Source organism: Microtus oregoni, unplaced genomic scaffold, assembly GCF_018167655.1.
Source record: "Microtus oregoni isolate MIOR12 unplaced genomic scaffold, Mior012 000050F_ref0000143, whole genome shotgun sequence".
NCBI classification, from domain to species: domain Eukaryota; kingdom Metazoa; phylum Chordata; class Mammalia; order Rodentia; family Cricetidae; genus Microtus; species Microtus oregoni.
The window spans coordinates 1,884,980-1,908,384 of record NW_024543256.1 but is presented as its reverse complement, the minus strand read 5'-3'; the positions used below and the strand labels follow the sequence as shown (position 1 = coordinate 1,908,384).

Here is a 23,405-nt window from a genome sequence, read left to right as displayed (position 1 = left end):
TGATTGTTTTTTTTTTACAATGACCATTAATAATTTCTGTCACCCCAAACAAAGACCAACATCTATAATCCATCTTTTGGGAATGTAGGTATAGTTCTCTAGACTGTTTCCTGTTGTTTGTGGGCACTGTTATCTTTGGGAGACATGGAGAAAATTTAGGATTGTGGCCATGTCCTGACTGGAGTATTCTGTGAGGTCTTATCATCTCAGTCAGTAACCTTGAAGCTGTTCTTGATGCATAATTCTGAGAAAAATGCAACAGGGGCATTTTGAAACACTGGATCATCTGGTCCCCTTGTTCTGAAAATATATAAACTTTTAAAAGTAACATACATATTTGCATCAATATAAATATAAACTGTGCATTGTATAGAAGTCAGTCAAAGATGATTTTTTGTTTTATATTTGAGCAGGTAAAATGTACATTATGTGTCTTGTCATTTTTCTAGTCTTATTTTTTTTAATAATTTTTTTTATTAAGAAAAGAAGAAAAAAAAACATAAACAAAAAACAAGTTTCCACCTCCTCCCAGCCTCCCATTTCCCTCCCCCTCCTCCCACCCTTCTCCCCCTCCTCCCACCCTTCTACCCCTCCCCCCACTCCTCTCCCCCTCCCTCTCCAGTCCACAGAGCAGTCCAGGTTCCCTGCCCTGTGGTAAGTCCTAGGTCCTCCCCCCTCCGTCCATATCTAGGAAGGTGAACATCCAAACTGGCTAGGCTTCCACAAAGCCAGCACATTAAGTAGGATCAAAACCCCGTGCCATTGTCCTTGGCGTCTCATCAGCCCTCATTGTTCGCCATGTTCAGAGAGTCCGGTTTTATCCCATGCTTTTTCGGTCACAGTCCAGCTGGCCTTGGTGAACTCCCAGTAGATCAGCTCCACTGTCTCAGTGGGTGGGTGCACGCCTCGTGGTCCCGACTTCTTTGCTCATGTTCTCCCTCCTTCTGCTCCTCATTGGGACCTTGGGAGCTCAGTCCAGTGCTCCAGTGTGGGTCTCTGTCTCTGTCTCCATCCATCACCAGATGAAGGTTCTATGATGATATGCAAGATATTCGTCAGTATTGCTCTCGGATAGGGTCATTTCAGGTTCCCAATCCTCAGCTACCCAAGGAACTAACTGGGAACCTCATGTTGGGCACTTGGGAGCCCCTCTAGGGTCAAATCTCTTGCTCACCCTAAAGTGGTTCCCTTAACTAAGAATTGTGGTTCCGTGCTCCCCTATCCACCTTTCCTTTATCCCAATTCTCCTGATTCCCCAAATCCCCCCTCCCCTTCTACCTTTTCTCTCCCCATCTCCCCTTACCCCCATCCCACCCCACCCCCAAGATCCTAATTTTCTCACCGGCAATTGGGTCTACTTCCCTTAGCCAAGAGGATAACTATATGTTTTTCCTTGGGTTCACCTTCTTACTTAGCTTCTTTAGGTTCACCTATTGTAGACTCCGTGGCCCTAATTTATGGCTAGAAACCAATTATGAGCGAGTACATCCCATGTTTATCTTTTTGGGTCTGGGACACCTCACTCAGGATAGTGTTTTCTATTTCCATCCATTTGCCTGCAAAATTCGAGAAGTCATTGTTTTTTACCGCAGCGTAGTACTCTAGCGTGTATATATTCCATATTTTCTTCATCCATTCTTCCATTGAAGGGCATCTAGGTTGTTTCCAGGTTCTGGCTATTACAAATAATACTGCTATGAACATAGTTGAACAAATGCTTTTGTCATATGATAGAGCATCTCTTGGGTATATTCCCAGGAGTGGTATTGCTGGGTCCAGGGGTAAGTTGATCCCGAATTTCCTGAGAAACCGAAACACTGACTTCCACAGTGGTTGCACAAGATGGCATTCCCACCAGCAATGGATGAGGGTACCCGTTCCTCCACAGCCTCTCCAGCAAAGGTTATCCTTGGTGTTTTTGACTTTAGCCATTCTGACAGGTGTAAGATGATATCTCAAAGTTGTTTTGATTTGCATTTCCCTGATTGCTAAGGAAGTTGAGCACGACTTTAAGTGTCTTTTGGCCATTTGAACTTCCTCTGCTGAGAATTCTCTGTTCAGTTCAGTGCCCCATTTTTTAATTGGGTTAATTAGCATTTTAAAGTCTAGTTTCTTGAGTTCTTTATATATTTTGGAGATCAGACCTTTGTCTGTTGTGGGGTTGGTGAAGATCTTCTCCCAATCAGTAGGTTGCCTTTGTGTCTTATTGACTATGTCCTTTGCTTTACAGAAGCTTCTCAGTTTAAGTAGGTCCCATTTATTCAATGTTGCCCTTAATGTCTGTGCTTCTGGGGTTATACATAGGAAGCGATCTCCTGTGCCCAGCTCCTGTAGGGTACTTCCCACTTTCTCTTCTATCAGGTTCAGTGTGTTCGGGCTGATATTGAGGTCTTTAATCCATTTGGACTTGAGTTTTGTGCACGGTGATAGATAAGGGTCTATTTTCATTCTTCTACAAGATGACATCCAGTTGTGCCAGCACCATTTGTTGAAGATGCTTTCTTTCTTCCATTTTATACTTTTAGCTCCTTTATCGAAAATCAGGTGTTCATAGGTTTGTGGGATAAAATCCGGGTCTTCTATACGATTCCATTGGTCGACTTCTCTGTTTTTATGCCAATGCCAAGCTGTTTTTAATACTGTAGCTCTGTAATAGAGTTTGAAGTCAGGGATGGTAATGCCTCCAGAAGATCCTTTATTGTATAGGATTGTTTTGGCTATCCTGGGTTTTTTGTTTTTCCATATAAAGTTGATTATTGTCCTCTCCAGATCTGTGAAGAATTTTGATGGGATCTTGATGGGGATTGCATTGAATCTATAAATAGCCTTTGGTAGAATTGCCATTTTTACTATGTTGATCCTCCCAATCCAAGAGCAAGGGAGGTCCATCCATTTTTTGGTATCCTCTTCAATTTCTTTCTTCAATGCCTTAAAGTTCTTGTCAAATAGATCTTTCACTTCCTTGGTTAGATGTACCCCAAGATATTTTATGCTGTTTTTGGCTATTGTGAATGGTGAAGCTTCTCTGATTTCCCTCTCTGCTTCCATATCCTTTGTGTATAAGAGGGTGACTGATTTTTTGGAGTTGGTCTTGTATCCTGCCACATTACTAAAGCTGTTTATCAGCTGTAGGAGTTCTTTGGTGGAGTTTTTGGGATCGCTTATGTACACTATCATATCATCTGCAAATAACGAAAGTTTAACTTCTTCCTTTCCAATTCGAATCCCCTTGATTCCATTATGTTGTCTTATTGCTATTGCTAGAACTTCAAGCACTATATTGAAGAGGTATGGGGAGAGTGGACAGCCTTGTCGTGTTCCTGAGTTAAGTGGGATGGCTTTGAGTTTCTCTCCGTTTAATTTGATGTTAGCTGTCGGCTTGCTGTATATAGCTTTTATTATATTTAGGTATGACCCTTGTATCCCTAATCTCTCCAAGACTTTTAACATAAATGGATGTTGAATTTTGTCAAATGCTTTTTCAGCATCTAATGAAATGATCATATGGTTTTTTTCTTTCAGTTTATTTATATGCTGGATTACATTGATAGATTTTCGTATGTTGAACCAGCCCTGCATCTGAGGAATGAAGCCTACTTGATCATAATGGATAATTTTTCGGATGTGTTCTTGGATTCGATTTGCCAGTATTTTGTTGAGGATTTTTGCGTCGATATTCATGAGTGAGATTGGCCTGTAGTTCTCTTTCCTGGTTGAGTCTTTGAGTGGTTTTGGTATCAGAGTAATTGTGGCTTCATAAAAGGAGTTTGGTAATGACCCTTCTGTTTCTATCTTGTGGAATACATTAAGGAGTATAGGTATTAGATCTTCTTGGAAGATCTGGTAGAATTCCGCATTGAAACCATCTGGTCCTGGGCTTTTTTTGGTAGGGAGGTTTTTGATAACCTCTTCTAATTCTTCGCGACTAACAGGTCTATTTAGATTGTTCACCAGGTCCTGATTTAACTTTGGTATATGATATTTATCTAAAAAAGTATCCATTTCCTTTGCATTTTCCAATTTTGTGGCATATAGGCTTTTGTAGTAAGATCTAATGATTCTCTGAATTTCCTCTGTGTCTGTGGTTATGTCCCCCTTTTCATTTCTGATCTTATTAATTTGCAGATTCTCTCTCTGCCGTTTGATTAGCTTGGATAGTGGTTTGTCAATCTTGTTGATTTTCTCCAGGAACCAGCTTTTTGTTTCATTGATTTTTTGTATTGTTTTCTGTGTTTCTATTTTGTTGATTTCAGCCCTCATTTTGATTATTTCCAGTCTTCTACTCCTCCTAGGTGAGTCTGCTTCTTTTTTTTTTCTAGAGCTTTCAGGTGGGCTGTTAAGTCTCCAATGTGAGCTTTCTCTGTTTTCTTTAAGTGGGCACTTAGTGCTATGAACTTTCCTCTTAGGACTGCTTTCATAGTGTCCCATAAGTTTGAGTATGTTGTTTCTTTATTTTCATTGAATTCCAGGAAGACTTTAATTTCTTTCTTTATTTCTTCCTTAATCCAGCTATGGTTCAATAGTTGACTGTTCAGTTTCCATGACTTTGTATGCTTTCTGGGGGTAGCATTATTGTTGAATTCTAACTTTAATCCATGGTGATCTGATAAGACACAGGTGGTTACTAATATTTTTTTGTAACTGTGGATGTTTGCTTTGTTACCGACTATGTGGTCGATTTTCGAGAAGGTTCCATGAGCTGCAGAGAAGAAGGTATATTCTTTCCTATTTGGATGGAATGTTCTATAGATGTCTGTTAAGTCCATTTGATTCATTACCTCCACTAATTCTCTTATTTCTCTGTTAGGTTCCTGTCTGATTGACCTGTCCATTGGTGAGAGAGGAGTGTTGAAGTCTCCTACTATTAGTGTGTGCGGTTTGATGGCTGCCTTGAATTTTAGCAATGTTTCTTTTATGTACGTGGGTGCTTTTATATTAGGGGCATAGATGTTCAGGATTGAGACTTCATCCTGATGAACTGTTCCTGTTATGAGTATAAAATGCCCCTCTCCATCTCTTCTGATTGATTTAAGTTTAAAGTCAACTTTGTTAGAGATTAGTATGGCCACACCTGCCTGTTTCTTAGGTCCATTTGCTTGATAGGCCTTTTCCCAGCCCTTTACTCTGAGTAGGTGCCTGTCTTTGTGGTTGAGGTGTGTTTCTTGTAAACAGCAGAATGTTGGATCCTGTTTTCTTATCCAATCCCTTAGCCTGTGCCTTTTTATAGGTGAGTTGAGTCCATTGACATTAAGTGATATTAATGACCAGTGGTTGTTAACTCCGGTCATTTTTTTTTAGTCGTAGAGTTTGTGTGTTTCCCTTCTTTGTTTTGTGTTGGTGAAGGGTCTCTAGATGTCTGAGTTATTGTGGTCATTGTTGGACTCCTTGGTTAGTGATTTTCCTTCAATTACTTTCTGTAAGGCTGGATTTGTGGCTGCGTATTGTTTAAATTTGTTTTTATCCTGGAAAATTTTATTTTCTCCATTTATAGTGAATGAAAGCTTGTCTGGGTATAGTAATCTGGGCTTGCACCCATGGTCTCTCAGTTTCTGCAGTACATCTATCCAGGACCTTCTGGCTTTCATGGTTTCCATGGAGAAGTCAGGTGTAAGTCTGATAGGTTTACCTTTATAAGTAATTTGGCCTTTTTCCTTTGCAGTTCTTAATATTCTTTCCTTATTCTGTATGCTTTGTGTTTTGATAATTATATGGCGAGGGGATGTTTTTTTTTTGATCCAGCCTATTCGGTGTTCTGTATGCTTCTTGTACCTTCATAGGAAAATCTTTCCTTAGGTTGGGAAAGTTTTCTTCTATAATTTTATTAAATAGATTTTCTGGACCATTGAGCTGCCCTTCTTCTCCTTCTTCTACTCCTATTATTCTTAGGTTTGGTCTTTTTATTGTGTCCCATATTTCCTGAATGTTTTGTGATGAGAGTTTGTTGGACTTGCTGTTTTCTTTGATCAGTGTGTTTATTTTCTCTATGGTATCTTCAGAATCCGAGAGTCTTTCTTCTATCTCTTGTATTCTGCTGGTTATGCTTGTTTCTGTAGTCTCTATTCGTTTACCTAGATTTTCCATGTCCAGACGGCCCTCTGATTGTGTTTTCTTCTTTGCCTCCATTTCAGTTTTCAGGTCTTGAACTGTTTCCATTATCTGTTTGATTGTTTTTCCTTGGTTTTCTAGGGTATCATTCACTGATTTATTCAATTCTTCAAACTTTCTGTTATATTTCTCATCCATTTCCATAAGGGCGTTTTTTACATGCTGTTTAAGGGTGTCAATCACTTTAAATGAAGTCAATCTTTTCTCCTTCCTCTTGATTAAGGGGTTCTTGTCCTCCCGTTGTGAGGTCGCTTGTTTCTGGTGGCTTCATGTTGCTTTTCAGCTTGTTGGGCGAATTCTTGCCTTGACGTCGGCCCATCTCTTCTTCCAAATGCTCCCTATGGATCTTCTTTTACCGGATTAGGTCTCCTTGCCTACCAAACGCTGTCTCTCCCCAATGTTGGCTCTCCCAATGCTGGGTCTCCTGGCGCCGAAAGATCAGGCCTCCGTGCTGGTTGGGCAGCTCGCAGACAAAGCGCCTACCCCGCTTGGTGCAGGCAGGCCACAGAAACAAAGGAACTGCTGCCTCCCCCCCCCCCCGGGAGCCCCGAGTTTCGGACCCAGCGCCCAGATAGGCTGGGCTGGGCGATGCCACGCGCCTAAAGAGGGCAGTGGGGGCGAAGTGGGGAGGGCTCTGGACGGAAGCTGGGTGGGCCAGGAAGAAAGAGGCAGCACCCGGGAGTAGAGGCCCTGCAGAGAGCCCAAGCAGGACAGGGGGCCAAGAAACCCCCGAGCTCCCCGTCCCAGGCTGGCGCCCTGGGCCAGAAACTCACCCCAATGTTGGGTCTCCTGGCGCCGAAAGATCAGGCCTCCGTGCTGGTTGGGCAGCTCGCAGACAAAGCGCCTACCCCGCTTGGTGCAGGCAGGCCACAGAAACAAAGGAACTGCTGCCCGCCCGGGAGCCCCGGGTACTCGGACCCAGCGCCCAGATAGGCTGCGCTGGGCGATGCCACGCGCCTAAAGAGGGCAGTGGGGTAGAATTACTTCTTATGGAAGCAGGGATATAGCTTAGTGATACAGCACTTGTCTAGCACATGTTTTATTCTTAATATTGGGAATAGAGAAGCCTCCAAAAATTGCTAATAAAGCTTGATGGTACACACCTCTAATCTCAGCATTCATGAGACTGAACCAGGAAGATCACTGTAAGTTCTAGGCCAACCTGAGCCGTAAAATAAGACCCTGTATTTAAAAAAATTGCCCCTTCTAACTATATTTCAAACAGAATATGCTATTTTTTAAAGTCCAAATCTCCATGGTCTAGGTGATTGGTCTAGAGATAAGCAGTTGATCCATGTTTCCCATCTTATTGGTCACAGTTAATTGGCCTAGAGATCAGTATCTTACCTAATTAAGCTAGGACAAAAACAGACCCTTGTTTAGGACTTTAAAAATTTTGAGAAAGGTTCTATTATTAACAGATAACCCTGTAAGTTTTAGGACAAAGTGAAGTTCTTAGTTCTTCATGGATTCCATGTTACCCCCAAATGGCCATTATGAAATTCAAATCATGAAAAATGTCCCCCATAGTCTCCAGTATTTGACCACTTGATCCCCAATTGGTGATGTTAGGGGAGGTGATGGAACTGTTAGGACATAGAATCTTTCTGGAGGAAATATCTCGCTGGAAATAGGCTTTGAGAGTTTATGCCCTCACCCCTACCTCTAGTTAGCTCTACTTCCTTTGTGCAATTTAGATATGATCTCTCACCTATCTTCTACAGATGCATGTGTCAATGTATTCCCTTCCATTATTGACATTTAGCCCACTGGAAGCATAAGCCAAAATAAATTCTTCCTTAAATTATCTTTGTTCATGCTATTTTATCATGAAAAAAGGTGACTCTGGTTGTGTCAAATTGATAATAAAAACTAACCAGGACAGATGGTGTATGCTAAACATCCAGTATTACTATAATGTTGCTGTAGTTAATGTTTTTACTCTTTGGGGGCCCACCACCCAGCTCCCAAATACATACACAGAGACTTATTCTTACTTATGAATGCCTGCCCTTAGCTTGGCTTGTTTCTAGCAAGCTTTTCTAACTTAAATTATCCCATTTATTTTTAACTTTATTTTGCCTTTGGGCTTTTTAGCTTTCTTATGTTTTTCTTTCTTTCTTACTCTATAGCTGGCTGGGCGGCTGGGTGACTAGACTCTGGTATCCTTCTCTCCTCTTTTTCCCTAGATTTCTCCTCCTATTTATTCTCTCTGCCTGGCAATCCCATCTATCCATTTCCTGTATAGCTTGGCCATACAGCTTTATTAGATCAATCAGGTGTTTTAGGCAGGCAAATTAACACAGCTTTACAGAGTTAAAAGATGCAACATAAAATAGTGCATCATTAAGCAAATATTTTGCAGTATAAACAAATATATCACATTTTAAACTAATATTCCACAAAACTTTGCTATTTATATTCAAATCCCTGTGTTCTCCCTTTGGAGCCAGACTGAGAGTCCTAAAACTCCTATTGTGTCAGTCTTCCTCTGCCCAGAAGTTTTCTAAAGAAGATCAAATCTCATAGTTTGGAGATGAAATAGAATTCTCATTTTTCTTTAGATTCTGACTTTTATAAGGAAAGGGCTTATGATCAGTTAAAAGCCATATAGCAGAAGATCAAGATGAGATCATTAAAATAATTTGGCCTTGGCCCCCACTCCAGCTAGCTTCTGCTTAACTTCACAGTGTAGCAAGGAGTGACTAGGATGCCAGTACTATCAATATAGTCTATAACATTTTAAAATCAAGGAAATCATTAATAATTATTGATGTATGTGTTCTATATTACATACTCTAAGTTGTCATTCTGAAATAGAAAGGCCTTAACTTGGAAATTTTCAGACTAATATGACCAGATAATAAAGAAACTTCCTTCCCTTTGGTGATGCTTAATGAAAGAGATGGAATTTGAAAAAATTCTTTAAAGAAAGGTATATTTGTATGCTCCTGAAAGTTTCCCTATTTTTACTGTAGAAACTTCCTAGTGCATAAATCTAATGAAAGGCGCCTGCTAGAATAGTGGTTTGTCAATCTTGTTGATTTTCTCCAGGAACCAGCCTTTTGTTTCATTGATTCTTTGGATTGTTTTCTGTGTTTCTTTGTTGTTGATTTCAGCCCTCAGTTTGATTATTTCCAGTCTTCTAGTCCTCCTGGGTGAATCTGCTTCTTTTTTTTCAAGAGCTTTCAGGTGGGCTGTTAAGTCTCCAATGTGTGCTTTCTCCATTTTCTTTATGTGGGCACTTAGTGCTATGAACTTTCCTCTTAGCACTGCTTTCATAGTGTCCCAAATGTTTGGGTATATTGTGTCTTTATTTTCATTGAATTCAAGGAAGACTTTAATTTCTTTATTTCTTCCTTGACCCAGGGGTGGTTCAGTAGTTGATTGTTCAGTTTCCATGAGTTTATAGGCTTTCTGAGATTAGAATTGTTGTTAAATTCTAACTTTATTCCACGGTGATCCGATAGTACACAGGTGGTTACTACAATTTCTTTGTATCTATGGATGTTTGCTTTGTTACCAATTATGTGATCAATTTTTGAAAAGGTTCCATGCGAATCTGAGAAGAAAGTATATTCTTTTCTGTTTGGGTGGAATGTTCTATAGATGTCTGTTAAGTCCATTTGGTTCATTACATCTGATAGTTCTCTTATTTCTCTGCTAAACTTCTGTCTGGTTGACCTGTCCATTGATGAGAGAGGAGTACTGAAATCTCCTACTATTAGAGTGTGGGGTTTGATGTATGCTTTGAGTTCTATTAATGTTTCTTTTACATATATGGGTGCTTTTATATTAGGGGCGTAGATATTCAGGATTGAGACTTCCTCCTGTTGAATTGTTCCTGTTATGAGTATAAAGTGTCCATCTCCATGTCTTCTGATTGATTTTAGTTTGAAATCAAGTTTGTTAGATATTAGTACAGCCACACCCGCTTGTTTCTTTGGTCCATTTGATTGGAAAAACCTTTTCCCAACCCTTTACTCTGAAGTAGTGTCTGTCTTTGAGCTTGAGGTGTGTTTCTTGTAAACAGAAGAATGTTGGATCCTGTTTTCATATCCAATCTCTTACTCTGTGCCTTTTTATAGGTGAATTCAGTCCATTGATATTAAGTGATATTAATGACCAGTGGTTGTTAACTCCGGTTATTTTTCTGGTGGTAGTGTTTGTGTGTTTCCCTTCTTTGAGTTGTGCTGGTGGAGGGTTGTCAGATGCCTGCGTTATTATTATGGATGTTGTTGGCTTCCTTGGTTTGTGATTTTTCTTCTAGTATTTTCTGTAAAGGCTGGGTTTGTGGCTACGTATTGTTTAAATCTGTTTTTATTCTGGAATATCTTGTTTTTTCCATTGATCGTGAATGCAAGCTTTGCTGGGTATAGTAGTCTGGGCTTGCATCCATGGTCTCTTAGTGTCTACAGCACATCTATCCAAGACCTTCCAGCTTTCATTTTTTTCCATTGAGAAGTCAGGTGTAATTCTGATAGGTTTCCCTTTATATGTTACTTGACCCTTTTCCCTTGCAGCTCTTAATATTTGTTCTTTATTCTGTATGTTTTGATTATTATATGGTGAGGGGATGCTTTTTTTGATCCAGTCTATTTGGTGTTCTGTATGCTTCTTGTACCTTCATAGGAATATCCTTCTTTACGCTGGGAAAGTTTTCTTTTATAATTTTGTTGAATATATTTTCTGGGCCTTTGAACTGTAATTCTTCTCCTTCTTCTACCTCTATTATGCTTAGGTTTGGTCTTTTCATGGTGTCCCAGATTTCCTGGATGTTTTGTGTTAAGAATTTGTTGGATTTGTTGTGTTCTTTAATCAATGAATTTATTTCCTCTATAGTATCTTCAGTGTCTGAGATTCTTTCTTCTATCTCTTGTATTTTGTTGGTTATACTTGTCTTTGTAGTTCTTGTTTGTTTACCCAGATTTTCTATATCCAGCCTTCCCTCGGTTTGTGCTTTCTTCATTGCCTCCATTTCACTTTTTAAGTCTTGAACTGTTTCCCTTACCTGTTTGGTTGCTTTTTCTTGCTTTCCCTGGGTATCTTTGGGAGATTTAGTCATTTCTTCTACCTTTTTGTTTGTCTTCTCTGTTTCTTTCTTTTTAAAAAAAATATTTAGTCATTTATTTTATATATATACATATATATGTATATGTATATATATATGTGTATATATATATATATATATATATATATATATATATATATATATATATAATATTCTGTGTTCATGTATGCCTGTAGGCCAGAAGAAGGCACCAGACCTCATTACAGCTGGTTGTGAGCCACCATGTGGTTGCTGTAAATTGAACTCCAGACCTCTTGAAGAGCAATGCTCTTAATCGCTGAGCCATCTCTCCAGCCCTCTTCTGCATTTCTTTAAAGCAGTTTTTCACATCCTGTTTAAGGTCCTCTATTATTTTCATAATGTTACGTTTAAGTCATTTTCTTCTACTTCTTCTGGAATAGGGTGTTCAAGTCTTCTTGTTGTGTGATTCCTGAATTCTAGTGTTATATTGCCTTTCAGGTTGTTGGAGGAATTCTTGCATTGGCACCTGCCCATCTCTTCCTTCAAATGCAGCCAGGAGAGTCTTGGTATCTTGGTTCAATATATGCTGTGACTGACACTCTGGGTGGATCTCCTCAGTGCAGGAGCAAGAACTGTTCCTGGACCAAGGATCTTGCAGGCAATAGGGCAGGTTTGGGGAGGCAGGGTCATGTGCAGCAAAGAAGCCCCTGCAGCAGGAGTTGGAGGGGCCCTGTGCTCCTCCAGGGATGGCACACACTCACCAGTCTGATTTGATCTCCAAGAAATATTTTAAAAATACGTATCCAGGGCATATTTGTTATTCAGTTGAGTTGAATTAGGCTAAAGATGCAAGAATGGAGGCAATATTACTGGCTTACAGAATCGGAGGTCTCAACAAGAACATAATTTTCACTACTTACTTTAGGACTGGGGGTCAAGCACCTCTGGAAGATATAAGATTTTATAGCTGCTCCTTTTTAATCATTCAAATGTCTACTGTGTGTGTGTCTCTGTGTGTGCACGTTCATGTAGGTACATGTGTGTGCTAAACAGGTCATAGGCCCTAGGAGAGAACCTAGCACTTTTCTACTAAATAGACATACTGAACCTTCTTCTAATGACTTAATGATATACCCATATGTTAGTGCATCTCTCAGGGAAGCTTCCTTTTTTTTTAGTAGATGGCTATTAACACAGAGACCCATACTGGTCAAGGTGCAGAGAATGAGAGACTGTGGAATGCTCATCCCTAAACATTGCCTTCACCCAAGACTCAGGGAATATTGCAGGGAAAATAAAAGAACAAAAAGCTTGTAAAAGCCAGAGGCAGTGAATAACTACAAAGAAGGCTGTTGTGCATATGAATTCACAGTGGTTGTGGGTTGTGACAGCCTATCTTTTTGTGTTTTGATTTGTTTATCGAGACAGGTTATCTCTGTAAGCCCCGGACGTCCTGGAAATTGCTCTGTAGACCAGGCTGTCCTTGAACTCAGAGATCCACCTGCCTCTGCTTACAGAGTGCTGGGATTAAAGACATGTATCTCCACTGCCTGGCTGAGTTTACCATTTTTTAACAGTAATTTTGGGCATAAAAATTAGGTCCTCATGCTTTTTTTAATATAAAGAGAATTTTTATTGACAATGTTGCTGTATTTGGTGTTTTTAATCTTTGGGGCTTCACCATCCACCTCACAAATAAATACACGGAAACTTATTCTTAGTTATGAATGCCCAGCCTTAGCTTGTTTCTAGCCAGCTTTTGTAACTTAAATTATCCCATTTCCCTTTAACTACATTTTGCCTCTGGACTTTTAGCTCTTTTTATTCCATATATTTTTCCTTCCTTCATACTCCGCAACTGACTAGGTGGTTGGACCCTCCGCTTCTCCTTTTCTCATTCCTAGATCTTTCCGTTCTTCTCCTATTTATCCTCTCTGCCTGGCAGCCTTGCCTCTCCCTCTTTCCTGCCTTGCTGTTGACCATTCAGCTCTTTATTAAACCAAACAGGTGTTTTTGTTAGGCAAAGTAACACAGCTTCACAGAGTTAAACAAATGCAACAAAAAAGAATGCAATACATCTTTGCATCATTAAACAAATGTTCCACAGCATAAATGAATATAACATATCTTAAACTAATATCCCACAAGTTGCTTATGTTTTGGAGGTACAGTGTAATGTTTTGACACAATGTGGTTTAAAACTTAAAAGTTATTTTTTCATATATATATATATATACTAAATAGATATATTCAATGTTTTAAATATTCCACAATATATATCTATACTAAACATCATATACTATACCATTACTATTTATACTCCTTGAAAAATTTATCATTCTTTATGGTGAGAGCTTTCAAAATCTTGGAAGTCTATTATGTAGACTCTATTATCATCTATGAGTGTAACATGTTTCTGAGTTGACAATAGACACACACACACAAAAACAATTTTATGCCTTCTTCCTTTAGGAGCTGAATATGAAGATCAGACAAGTCAAAGGGAAAAGGAAGATGATAAAGTTTTTCCTGGTGAAAGTCATACATATGTATGGCAGGTCCTGAAAGAGAATGGTCCAATGGCTTCTGACCCTCCATGTCTCACCTATTCATATCTATCTCATGTGGATCTGGTGAAAGATTTGAATTCAGGCCTCATTGGAGCTTTGCTAGTGTGTAAAGAAGGTAATTAAATTTAAATTCTTTGCTCTGAAAAGGGGGGCCTTCCCCCTGGACATAGTCATAGAAAGGATAATAGTCCAGTTTTTTAAAGCAATAATATCTATTCTGTGTTATTCAGTGAACTCATTCTATGTAATACAGTGAACTCTAGCTCAAGAACATCTGTGATCTGCAATTAGGTCGCTACTTCCAAATAATTGCTTTATTCCACTGAAATCTGTAGGTTATCTCAGCAGGGTTTCTTCTCTCCTTTACTTTTTGAAAACTTTGAATTTTCTTAAAAGTTTCTTGGAGGCAAAGCACATTTGTCTTTGTGATCAATGACATATTGACTGGTTCAGGTGGTTATTTTGTCAACCAAAGGTGTACACAAATATGAGAAAATATGTATTTACTCATGACATGTTATTCTAATATTGTTTATAGTTTAATAGCATAAACTTATAAAACTTACTATATTTTGATTTTAATTATTTTTTGTGGAAAATCTGCTTAATTTGAGCTTTTTTGTTTTAATTATCTATTGCTCAATAACTCCATAATTTGGTGGAGCAGTAATAATATTTTTCTGATAGTTTTCTTTGATGCCATGGAATTTGAAACTGTCTTGTGTATGGATATAATAGTATTATAGTAAAAAATGGTCAGAGCTGAGATTACCTCAAAAGAATTTCATATGTCTTATATCTATGATTGATAGGCTTAACTGAGATAATCTCCACATGGTGTTTTAGAGTAAGCAATACACCCTTGTATTTTATATGGTCCAGACATTTTATATGGTCTCAAAAAAGAGTTCACTGGAAAGATGCATTACGTTTCTAATCACTTCTTTTTCATTCTGTTATGTCATACCACTAAAGCTGGTCCATAGGACTCCATATTTTTATGGGGATGAACAAAGAATCTAGGAACATACTGTTTCTGAATAATAATGAATATGTTTCAGAAGAGGGGGAGAAGACTATAGTGTATAATTACTTCATTTAGAAACTTGACCTTTCTTATATTGAGTTCAGTTTAATAGCCACAATTAATAACAAAGCCCATAATGTGTTATTTGTGTGATGTAAATAATGATGACACATATAACATACAAGTAAGTTTACAAGCAAATAGTTTGACAGAATTAAATTATCGCTAGAGGTCTAGTTCTGGATAAGATGGAGCAAACACATTTTGCTCTTTGCCTTTGACTACATTCAGTTATTTGATAAAAAATTGATAAAAATTACAACCTAACTCTTTGAAACTTCTAAAAGTAAGTAAAACACTTTACAGATAAGGGAAAACACCAGAATTCAAAGGATCAGCAAATTGATAGACCTTTTTCTCCTTGTAGCTTCAAGCATAGCTTGAAACTTGGCAATGAATACTGTGCTTCCAGGAACTGGAAAGGTATCTTTTAGTGCTCAGAGGATGAGGAGAAATAACTGTTTTTAGTCATTTCCTCCATTCTTTCATGCACCAACTCCAGCTATGTCCATGGCAGAGACAATGGCTGGCAACAGAAGCCTACAGGAACCAAAATCAAAAAACAAGGATATGGTTAAGATGTAACAGTTGACATCTTCTGATTAAGGAACCAAAAAGAGATAGCTCTGAAAAATAAAAAGATTAGAAAAAAGACCCTCATACCTTCTCCCTTCATCATCTCTTTCTAGTCCCCTTTCTCAACATATCTTTTTTTGCTTCTGCTTTCATACACACATATATATTAAACACACACACCCAAAAGACAGAAAACTTGCAATATTTGTTTTTCTGAGTCTGGCTTATTTCCAGTGGCATCCATCTTCTTGCTGATGACATAATTTTATTCTTTTTCTTTGTGGCTGAATAAAACTCACAAATATACCACAAAAAAATAATAAAGGAAAGATTTCACATCCATAAAGGTATGCAAAAGAAATTGAATTTGCCTCCAACTATCATATAACTCATGTAAATGACAGTGAAAACTTAAATATGCATTTTAATATCTCAAAGAACCAATAAAATATTATATGATGCTATATAATAAAGTTAAAATAGAGAAATTAAGATGTTAAAATAAAACATAAAAGGTGAAAGAAACAAAAATGCAAGAAAAAACATAAAAAGATGACAAATTTATATCGAAACATAAGTAATTGTATGAGATGTAAATTATCTAAATACATTAAGACCAGAAACTATCACACTGTACATAAAAAGCATGAACTGCTTTTATATTTTGTTTCCAAGAAGCACATTTCAATAACAATAGCATAGGTTCCAAGCATAAGGATGGGAAAAAGACATACAAAGTAAACATGAATATAGAGAAAATTGGAATACTGTGAATACTTATGGCAGAGGGGTACTGCCATAAGTATAAATATAAAGATCTATGCAATAAAAATGAGAGTTCAAAAATAAACCCATAAATGTATGGTCATTTGATTTGGTAGATGCTAGCTTCTTCACAATGTTGGAAGATCTGGCTATACCCATGAAAAACAAATAATGAAATTGGGCTTTTTCTCATATTGCATACAACATTTAACCCAAAAGTAGATCAAAGATATAATACAAAAAAATTAAAAGAAAACACAGTGTCAAAATTTCATAACTATAGTTTTACCAATCATTTTTAGATAACCCATCAAGCTTTTGAACTTTAAAGTATATTAAGAAAATAACAAAGATAATGCTTAGAATACGAGAAAATATTTGAAAATCGTGTTTGATAAGTGAGATATAACTGGATTATGCAAGGAAAACTTAAAGTCAATGATAAGACAACTTGGTTTTTTAAATGGGTAAAAGATCTGTAAGGATATGTATCCAAAGAAAAAGTGCAAATAGTCTCTGGAGATTTATCTCAGTGGTAGAGCCCTTGCATAGCATGTGAAAGGCTCCTAGTTTCCATCCCCACCACAACAAAAATAAATAAAAGAATCAAAAAATATAGAAATGGCCAGCAAGCACACAAGACACCAATACCATTAGCCATTAAGGAGGACTAAATCAAAATAAAAATGAGATACCACTTCACATCCACTAATATGCATCTACAGTTTTTAGAATAAGAAAAATAAAGGCTGGAGAGATGACTCGGAGTTTGCTGTTTTTGCAGAGGACCTGAGTTTGGTTCCCAGCTCATAAACCTGTGGAATCTCTTGCTCTAGAGGTATTCAGTGACCTCTTCTGGATTTCATGGGGACCTGCATTACATATAGCCACACAAGTACACATAATTAAAAAATGAAATCTTTAAATAATAAGAAAAACAGTAAATATTGAGGATGTGAGAAATTTTAAACATAAAATTGCTTTAGAAGATGGTTCGGTGGTTCCTCAAATTTTTATAAACAGAATTAACTTATAATCTAATAATTTCTAAATATAAGCACAAAAAAGCCCAGAAAAACAGATATTAAAAAAAAAACATGTATATAAACGGCCATGGCAGAGCTAATCACAGAAGCTAACTAGAATGGGCAATAAACTGATTTAAAAAAAAAAAGAAGGAAGGAAGGAAGGGAGAGAGGACGGGAGGGAGGGAAGGAGGAAAGGAAAAAAAGTCTCTCAACTAGCAATAGAAAGGTACTTCTCAATCTGAAATCTTAAGACAAAACCCTCCAGGTTAAACCAGTAGTGATGGTATATGTCTATAATCCCAGAATTCAGGAGTTGGAGGCAGGAAAATCAGGAATTGATGGCATCCTTGTTACATAGCAAATTGAAGGCCAGCATGAGGAAAGCGAGTCTCTTTCTGTTCCCAGCGCAGCAATGGCTCGTGGTCCCAAGAAACATCTGAAGCGTGTAGCAACTCCAAAGCATTGGATTCTGGATAAACTAACTGGCCTGTTTGCGCCTCTTCTGTCCACTGGTCCTCACAAGCTGAGAGAACGTCTGCCTCTGATCATTTTCCTGAGGAACAGGCTTAAGTATGCCCTGATTGGCGATGAAGTGAAAAAGATCTGCATGCAGTGCTTCATTAAGATTGATGGCAAACTCAGGACAGATATGACCTACCCTGCTGGGTTTATGGATGTCATCAGCATTGACAAGACTGGAGAGAACTTCCGTCTGATCTACGACACCAAGGGTCACTTTGCTGTTCATCGTATTACACCTGAAGAGGCCAAGTATAAGTTGTGCAAAGTGAGAAAGATCTTTGTGGGCACAAAAGGAATCCCACATCTGGTGACCCATGATGCTTGCACTATTCGCTACCCTGATCCCCTCATCAAGGTGAATGACACCATTCAGACTGATTTGGATATGGGCAAAATAACCGACTTCATCAAGTTTGACACTGGTAACTTGTGTATGGTGACTGGGGTGCTAACTTGGGAAGAATTGGTGTGATCACCAACAGAGAGAGACATCCCGGCCCCCCCCCCCCTTTTTTTTTTTTGGTTTTTCGAGACAGGGTTTCTCTGTGGCTTTGGAGTCTGTCCTGGAACTAGCTCTTGTAGACCAGGCTGGTCTTGAACTCACAGAGGTCCGCCTGTCTCTGCCTCCCGAGTGCTGGGATTAAAGGCGTGCGCCACCATCGCCCCATAATCCCGGCTCTTTTGATGTGGTCTATGTGAAAGATGCCAATGGCAACAGTTTTGCGACCCGGCTTTCCAACATTTTTGTTATTGGCAAGGGCAACAAACCATGGATTTCTCTCCCCCTAGGAAAAGGAATTGCTGAAGAGAGAGACAAGAGGCTAGCGACCAAACAGAGCAGTGGGTGAGACGATCTCTAAGAGACATGCTGGAGACCTATTTGTATTCTTGCTTACAAGCCTTTCTAGGCAACCGTGCTAGATTAAAAACAGCATGATGAAAACAAAACAAAACAAAAAAGATCAAAAGATCCTACGGTTAATCTCACAGTGATGAAAAACTAAGTGCTTTCACACTAAGACTTGGAACAAGACTCTTGAACTACTTTTATTTGATATAGCATTGACAATCTTGCCTATGATAATATAAGATTAAAAAGCATAGATTGCATTATTATTGTCCCTATTTACATAAAACATAATTGATTATGTATAAAAATCCCAGAGAACTTTTAAATAAAATTCCTATAAATAACAAAGTTGGAGAGGCTTGCAGAACTCGAGATTAACAGATAAAAATCAGTTGTACTCCACATACCATCAAAGAATAATTAGAAATACATTTTTTTACTATGATTGATTTTACTGAGCTATACATTTTTCTATGCTCCCCTCCCTTTTTCTCCCCTCCCCTTTTATCCTCTCCTCTTGTCAGAAGTTCTGTCCTGCCTGGTCCTGCAGCCCTTCAGTACCAAAGAAACACACACAGGCCTACATTAATTATAAACTGATTGGCAAATAGCTCAGGCTTCTTATTAACTTTTACATCTTAAATTAGCCCACAATCCTTGTATGTGATAGCCATGTGGCTCAGTACCTTTTATCAATGAGGCATTCTCATCTTGCTTCCTTTGCATCAGGATGATGATTGCAGACTGAAGCTTTCCTCTTCCTACAATTCTGTTCTGGTCACTCCACCTCTACTTCCTGCCTGGCTACTGGCCAATCAGCATTTTATTAAACAACTGATAAACCTTTACAGGGTGCAAGACCATTGTCTCACAGCACTCTTCTATGGTCCCCATGCTCCCAATTTACTTAGAAGATCTTGTCCTTTTCTACTTCCCATGTGCATTATTAGATCCGTGCATGTCTCTCTTAGGGCCCTCGTTGTTGTCTAGGTTCTCTGGGATTGTGAATTATAGGCTGGTAGAAATACATTTTTAAATGCATTTAAAACACATTTTTAAACAAAATATGTACAATTGCTTGCAAAATTAAAACTACAAAATGTAGGTGAAAGAAATCAAAGAAGACTTAAGTGGAGAAATACACTAAGGTCATAGATGTGCTAATTAGTTTTTTGTCAGCTTGATGTGAAGTAGTCCTATGAGAAAGGGAACCTCATTTGAGAAAATGCCTTCTTAAGGTTGGCCTGTAGGGCATTTTCTTTTTTTTTCTTTTTTAACTTTTTTTTATTGAGAAAAGGAGAAAAAAAAACAAGTTTCCACCTCCTACCAGCCTCCCCTTTCCCTCCCCCTCCTCCCAACCTTCTCCCCCTCCTCCCACCCTCCCCCCTCCCCCCACTCCTCTCCCCCTCCCTCTCCAGTACAAAGAGCAGTCAGGGTTCCCTGCCCTGTGGTAAGTCCTAGGTCCTCCCCCCTCCGTCCATATCTAGGAAGGTGAACATCCAAACTGGCTAGGCTCCCACAAAGCCAGCACATTACATAGGATCAAAACCCCATGCCATTGTCCTTGGCTTCTCATCAGCCCTCATTGTTCGCCATGGAGAACTTGGGGGAAAAGGAGGATTGGGATAAAGGAAGGTTGGATAGGGGAGCACGGAAGCACAATTCTTAGTTAAGGGAGCCACCTTAGGGTTGGCAAGAGACTTGAACCTAGAGTGGTTCCCAGGAGCCCATGGTGATGTCCCAGTTAGTTCCTTGGGCAGCTGAGGATAGGGAACCTGAAATGACCCTATCCTATAGCAATACTGACGAATATCTTGCATATCATCATAGAACCTTCATCTGGTGATGGATGGAGATAGAGACAGAGACCCACACTGGAGCACTGGACTGAGCTCCCAAGGTCCCAATGAGGGCATTTTCTTAATGATTGTTATGAGAGAACACAGTTAACTGTGAGTGGTACCATCACTAGCAAGTAGTCCTGGGTGCTATGGAAAAGCAGGCTGGACAAAGTAAGGTTGGAGAGCAAGCCAGTAAGCAGTGTTCTTCCATGCTTCCTGCTTCGATTTCTGTATCAAGGTTTCCACCTTGAGTTCCTGCCCCGACTTTCTTCAATGATGGACTACAACTGTAAGCTGAACACCCTAATTTACTTTTAGTGTTTATCACAACAATAGAAAGCAAACTGTAACAGTGGGCTACAAGATTCAACACAGTAAAGATATCTGTTCCCACCAATGTACACATTTAATGTAATACCAGTCAGACTTCAAGTATAGCCTTTGTTGATGTACACAAATTTAATCTAAAATTTCTGTAGAAGGTCAGTTGCTAAATTAAACATATTTTACAAAAGAATAGAATTTATTAATTACTCTACCCTAATTTATAGCTTACTATACAGTTGAACTATTATTACACATTCCTCAGAAGTTAATGAAACAGGATAGACAGGCCAGTAGATCCACAAAAGTCTGATTTGGTGTAAATACAATCAATGGAGAAAGGGCAATTTCTTCTACAAATGGTGTTAGAATAACTGGGCATTCATATGCAAAAATGAATCACAACCTAAATTATACTCCTTATAAAATAGTAACTCAAAACAGATTAAAGTCTTAAAATGTAATATGTAATAACTTAAAATTTTTAGGAAACCTAATAGGAAGTATCATTGTTGGGGAAAAGAGAAAGGTCTAAGATTGGCTCCAAAAGCTATTAAAAGTCACACTAAAAAGAAAACATGAAAGTGGAAGAGGGACTTGTTGGAAGGAAAGCAAACAGAGAATGAGATGAGGGAGTGGTGATTAAAAATAACTAATATTCATATACATGTATGAAACTGCCAACAAATTGAAAAAATGTGAGTGTATAAACTGGACTGTGTCAAAATAAATAACTTTGTGAAATATACTGTTAAGAGAATGAGGGAGAAAGCCAGGCACAGTGACACATCTGTACCCATGTACAAATGTATACACACACATACACAAACATATATTGAAGCCAGGCAGTGGTGGCGCACGCCTTTAATCCCAGCACTCGGGAGGCAAAGGCAGGTGAATCTCTGTGAGTTCAACACCAGCCTGGTCTACAGAGTGAGTTCCAGGATAGGCTCTAAAGCTACACAGAGAAACCCTGCCTCGAACCCTTCCCCCCAAAAAAAACTATATTGATAAATCTTTAAAATATAAGTTTAGTTATTTTTTTACCCATAACTTTTATTCATTTGCAATTACATAAGTATAAAGTTACTAGAGAAATAGAAGATTCCTACATTAATTGTCCAGATACACATGTCATTAACAAATTTTCTGCTGTGAAATCTATCTACCTATCTATCTATCTATCTATCTATCTATCTATCTATCTATCTATATTTCCATGTGTTTTATTTGGGCTTGTATTTTTGTATTTTAAATTCCATTTTCGAGGAATTCAGGTTTTTTTTTTTAATTTTACAAAAGTAATGATTTAGAAGAAATTGGAAATTTGCATAAATACTTGTTAAGTTTCAAGCCCAGGACAAATGGCTGAGGTACGTACCTATTTAACATATCAAGCAGGACCTGGCCTCCAGGTTTTCCCAGCATCTCTCAGTCTCTACCTTTTACAAGGTATGGCTTGCATACCCTACCCTTTACCCTAAATTCTCCAGGCCAGGGTCTGGGCTGCCCTTCCCCAAGAGGCACTTTCCAATATAATCCAGACATTTTGGTTACTTGCCCCTTTTGGACCTTTAGTCTCCTGGCTGCTGCATCTGGTTCTCCTCCTGCCTCTATCACGTGGTTCATCTCAGTTTGGTCATGTCCATTAATGACTCAGATGTCCCTGCCTCTGAGGCCTATGCTCTCCCACATGTCTATAATAAACTTTCTTCTCCAACATACACAGGAATATTCATGTTTTTTCCTTTCCTTTCCTTTTGTTTTTCATTTAATAACCATATTTTTTCATTTTAGAAACATCATTTTAAAAGACCGTACACCAAAGAACATTACAGAAAAGTTAACCTTAGTCAAAGGACTTCATTTTTTATGCTCAAATGGTTTGTTATGAAATGGCTCCTCCTTGTGGCAATTTTCAACAAAGGCATTTTAAATGGACGATAAATACTCTCACTTCTTTTTCAGGAAGTCTGTCGAAAGAAAGAACACAGATGTTGCACCAATTTGTACTACTTTTTGCTGTGTTTGATGAAGGTTAGTGAGCTTCAGTCAGATATTTGAATTCCTAAAAGAAGTCAAATATGTAACCAGTACATTTATCCTATGTTGGAGAATGTGGGCTGCATATGTTCAGAAAAGATATTGATTATAGGAAGACCACAAAGTGTATTACTGTTCAGGAGTGTAGGAAATGGGGGAACAGGAATGGCTCTAAGACAAAAATGCAACCTAAGTTCAAATTGCATCTATGAAGTAAAACATAGAGCAGCCTGGGTTTAGGTAATAAATACTTTTGTCTCTACTTCTTAAATATCTTCTGAAGCATTAATCTAATTAATCTTATTAATAAAAAATCAGGAGTCAAATATTGGGGTAAGAACCTGAAAGATCAGAGAACAGGGAGCAACCACCATTGCTTACTGTTGTAATGAGAGCCGCTTGTTTTTTCCCTACTGCTCAGCCCTGAAATAATCACACAGAAACTATATTATTTAAAACACTGCTTGGCCAATGACTCTAGTGTATTTCTGGCTAACTCATATCTTAAACTAACCCATCTCCATTAATCTGTGTATTGCCATGTGGCTGTGGCTTACCAGGCAAGTTTCCATCTGGTGTCTGTCTCCAGCAGGGCTACATGGCTTCTTTCTGACTCTGCCCTTCTTTCTCCCAGCGTTCAGTTTAGTTTTTCCCACCTAGCT

At 38.5% G+C, this 23,405-nt stretch overlaps 1 protein-coding gene and 1 pseudogene across 1 annotated transcript in view; both read left to right on the top strand.

Annotated features, from left to right (window-relative positions):
* Positions 1-23,405, top strand: part of LOC121437126 (coagulation factor VIII-like) — a 157,314-nt gene that overhangs the window by 17,539 nt on the left and 116,370 nt on the right. Inside the window, 2 exon segments of the mRNA XM_041636966.1 lie at positions 13,610-13,822; positions 22,669-22,737. Of these exon segments, the coding sequence (XP_041492900.1) occupies positions 13,610-13,822; positions 22,669-22,737 (282 nt within the window).
* LOC121437128 lies at positions 17,576-18,533 on the top strand (annotated as a pseudogene).